Below are 4,383 nucleotides of genomic sequence, written 5' to 3' on the forward strand. Positions count from 1 at the left end.
AAGTATGACACTGGGCTTTCCGGACAAACCGTCCCTCCCACTTTTTGGACAATGGCGTTGAGAACGCCAACCAGGCAACAAAATATTGGGAAGACATTATTGATCCATCTTAACTTCATTACTTTATAAAAACCTGAATCTGAATCGATGAATCGGCAGCGTTGCTGATTCGGTTTACTTGCGATGTTAAGTGCCAAACTCTTAACTTGAACTCAAATCGACTGATGACCGGGTCACGGGTCAGCTCGTTGACTCGGTCAGTTTTCAAATAACCTGAATCGGGTGAGTCAGGGCGAATCAAGCTGAGTCATGAGCGAGTAGGGCTAACCTAGCCAAGTCAGGGGCGAGCCATGCCAATCTTGACTTGTGGCCAGGTTTTCTAGGGTTCCATGTTCACTCAGGTGATTAAGACAAGTTAGCCAACCATGATGTCAGGACCAGGCAATACATCCATCAACTAGAGTTTGCATTCACAACGTTCGTTCGTTTGTGTTAAAAGGAATAAGAATTGTATATTTTTTAAATATAACTTTAACATTTAACATTTAACATTAGATAGTGGCTTTCTGGCCGCTGTGGATGAGCTGGGATGACACAAAGCTTATTGGGTGAAGACGTATCAAAAATCTGATGTATGAGTCAGATTTTATGAGACTTTTGAAATCAATGGGTTTTGCAATTATTGACAATTGAAGGGGTCATAAAATCCAAGCCATGCACCCAATATAGATATTTTTTTCTTTTCAATTTTAATGACTTGATGATGTACTAATCTCATTCCGTGAACACATTTTTTATGAAATTCCCATTTAAGGTTGCCCCTATGGGGCTTGCTGGACCAGCCTGGACCATGGCTCATTAGGAAAAGGACACAAAAGCCAAGGTAAAAAATAGGCACGGAAAAATAACCCTAGCATTTAGCAAGGCTCCGTATAATTTTTGTATCCAATTTCACAGAGACGGCTATCATATCCATATCCTTTTTGAAAGAAGCATAGATATTTAAATAATTAAAAAAAAATAAAAAATAAAAAAATAAATATTTACGTTTGTCGCTTCAGCGATGGACGCGTGCCGAACTCATCTAATAATGTTAAATTGTTCTTTTTATTTCTACTTTTTATGTTTTAAGCGTGGTGGATGTTTGCTGAAAAAGATTGAAGCTGGAAGATGCATACATATGTCCAAAACAAAATGGCCGTCTTCTTCACCATCACCAGAGCGAGGACTTGATCCAGTTTTATCGGAATCTTCAGGAAACAAATTTCCGAATCGCTAGCTGCCAAAGTAATGACTAGATCAGCATGTACAAAGAATATACATACAATTTGGACTTTCTATTCTGCCCACTAGTTGCGGCAAGGATGAAAGACAAAAAAGAAAAGTAGATATGCAACGGTTATTGTGCATGGAGGAAATGAAGGGCGATAAGAAAAATTAAATGAGATTATGAAAAAACGAAGCTAGATCGAACTTTACTCCTTGATGATTTAAGAGGTCGATGATTGTAACATCTCTGTAATCAAGATGTTGAACGCCATCGATTCTGAAGTGGATGTCGACTTCCATGGATTACTGTGCTTTTCAACATGGACCAACTTCGGCATCCTAATGACATTTGTTTGGTAGGTTGTCCTTCTCTACTTGGCTTCTTCCTTCTCCCTATGTATATCCCCGCACAGTTTTGCCTAACTCCTTGGGCCCCTTCTTTGGTAAATTAAAATGTGCATTCGGCCAAGCTCGCAACTGGTAGATCAGAATATGGCCCATCAATGTGCATGCTTTTGTCACCATTCAGATTCCCATTATTATTGACATAAATTAGGCTAACATTTTCAACTGTTTTACGTATATATATTCGCATTCGTTCGGCCCTGTGCTTTTGTTAAATCATTTGTGCGTCCAGCTCTTAAGAAGCCTCTCTCCATGAAGCGTCACCATCTTCGTTATTAAAGAGTAAAAACAAGACAAGGGGGGAAGAAGAAGAAGAATGAGATGTTGTACATGTAGTAGATTAATTAAGAAGCGAGGTCTGCTAGTTGACCAAGGCACAGTCACGTCTGATCTCTCCCTCGTTCCCCGTCTTCACCCCGACCCTTCCCAGCTTCGTCATGGCGTTCGCGAAAGCCACATTGAACGCCTCGTTGTTCCTCGCAAACAGCTCCACGATCTTCCTGGATCTCGGGTCCGTGTAGAGAACCTGATCCGAAGTGAACATGCCCTTCCCCTGCAGTAGGTTCTTGAAGTACTGGTTGTCAAACGCGAAGGGCGTCACCGAGTCCATTCCCACCGCTATGTTTGGGTCCACGTTCCTCGGGCACTGTACCTGCAATTGCTTCACGTACGTCGCGTTCATGCTTGGATCCACCGGAAACCTCCTGCTGTAGTCAAACAACCGGTTTGTGAACCGGTTGCAGTGGGAGAACCCGATCGTATGTCCACCTGTTCCAACCGGGTCACTGATCAGCGAGTCGAGTTAAAAGGGAGTCAGAGACAAGTTGGGTGACTCATAGTACTTGGACCATTCCTAAGCCAATTTGGTGGGTCAGCCAACTGTGATTAAAATTAAAAAAAGGTTACATTCTCTACCAAGAACAGTAAAGCAACGTGAAGATGGGTTGCTCGACCTATAATTGCACAATGATTTGATAAGGGTACCGCCTCCTTTTGTTCACTTACTCACTTCATCTTCTCTTCTCTATCGGATTGATTCTTAGTGGTGCTTGAAGAGAGCCACTTTCACGTTATTCCATTGCCACAAAGGCTAAGCATATTTGGTTCGATAACTCACACTACACCAATTTAGCAGTAACCAGAAATATGAATGTTACGTGGAAATGTGTTACCGACTTCAGGACCTCACTAACTTAAAAAAAGTTTTAGTCGGAAAACGTCTGGCTGCCTTGTGTCTTGGAGTTCATCTACTTACCGGACAAGGCGACCATGTCCTCAAGAGTGAGACCGTGAGAGGCAAACATGGAGACAAGCTGGTCCAGTTTGAACTCGGGCAGCGGGAGATGGCCATGGACGTCGCTTTCTCTCGAAACTCTGCCGTCTCTTCTCCCCAGCTCAACTTCGAAAAATGGTCCTCCGGTCTGTAGCAATGTCGACAACGGCGAGTGAATTCCAGAGACGGTTCGTATCAGAAACCACCATCCATCGAATTTCAGCAGAAAAGAAAAACAGAGAACCGAAGAAGAAGATAAATTAATTAATTAATGGGGTTTGGTTTTCGATATACCATGGCAACGACGTCTCTGGCGGCGATGGCAAGAACATCAGCACAGGAAACCTTGAACCTGCATTGAGGGATGGCATCAATGGCTGCCTTGGCTTTGATTACCGTGTCAAAGGCATCCCCTGGCAGCGTTATGTCATCCGGGCTGTCTTTCTCCGCCTTGTTGTTTGGCGTAGAGACCAAGATCACCGACGCATCACATCCCTGCATGTACACATATACGAAGCGCTCTTTTAGAGAAAGAGAGAGAATAATGAAAAGAGAGAGAGCTGCAGATCGATACTTGAACAAAGCAGTCGTGGAAGAAGAGGCGGAGGGTGCCGGAGGCGGTGGTGAATGTCTGCCGGAGCTTGCGGCCCACGGCATCCCGAACGATGGCTTCGACGTTGGGGCACGTTTGCGCGTAGAAGTTCCGGCGAAGTTGAGCAGAGGCAAAGCAGAGGAGGGAGAAGATGAGACACAACTTAAGCAGGGACTGCGCCATCTCTTCTTCTTCTTCTTCTTCTTCTTCTTCTTCTTCTTCCTCTTCTTCACCGGAGTGAGGTGGCTCTAACCTGTGCTCCCGTGATGTCTATATAATAGAGAATTTTCAACGTTACCGCCATCTTTTTCTCTCGATGTTTGACAGACGGTCTAAGTTCCCTAAAAAGGCATTGCAGTGCCTGGTTTTAATGGCCGATTTGCTACAAACTGATGTTGCAAAATCAGTACGAATTGGTTTTAATGGCCGATTTGAATCGAATCGTTGTCAAACCAACGCACATGAGATCGTGTGCGGAAAGCCAATAATCTTTTACAAATATTTGAGATCACAAGTTATTTCTGAAAAAGTAACTGTGCATGACTTTTTGTTCCACTGATCCCATGGATGACCTGGATTAGTTGAAACAGTGCACATATAATACGTGTTAAGTGTCACAATTTTAAAAAAGATGTGGCGGCTTGGCTTGTAAGTCTTGCCGGATATCAGATTCTGAACAAAATGGTCTTTGTCTTATTTTTATTAAAGAATGAGATACTTTTTGCCATCCGATTATATTATACAGTTTTAACTTCGTTTCATGAGTCTTGAGCAAACACATTTAAGAGCTTAAAGGTTCCGTGCGATTTTTTTTTTTCTTGGGTTCAATACCACGCGCTGAGTT

The 4,383-nt window shown here is 43.0% G+C and overlaps 1 protein-coding gene across 1 annotated transcript; it reads right to left on the reverse strand.

Moving 5' to 3' along the window:
* Positions 1 to 1,923: 1,923 nt before the first annotated feature.
* Positions 1,924 to 3,863, reverse strand: LOC116251616 (peroxidase 50-like). The gene is made up of 4 exons (XM_031625983.2): positions 3,522 to 3,863; positions 3,242 to 3,442; positions 2,930 to 3,095; positions 1,924 to 2,442 (listed from the first exon to the last, which is right to left on the reverse strand). The coding sequence occupies exons 1-4, from the start codon at positions 3,720 to 3,722 to the stop codon at positions 2,036 to 2,038; spliced, it is 975 nt and encodes a 324-aa protein (XP_031481843.1). The 5' UTR covers positions 3,723 to 3,863; the 3' UTR covers positions 1,924 to 2,035.
* Positions 3,864 to 4,383: the final 520 nt, after the last annotated feature.

Source organism: Nymphaea colorata, chromosome 3 (genome assembly GCF_008831285.2).
Source record: "Nymphaea colorata isolate Beijing-Zhang1983 chromosome 3, ASM883128v2, whole genome shotgun sequence".
In the NCBI taxonomy this organism is placed as follows: Eukaryota; Viridiplantae; Streptophyta; class Magnoliopsida; order Nymphaeales; family Nymphaeaceae; genus Nymphaea; species Nymphaea colorata.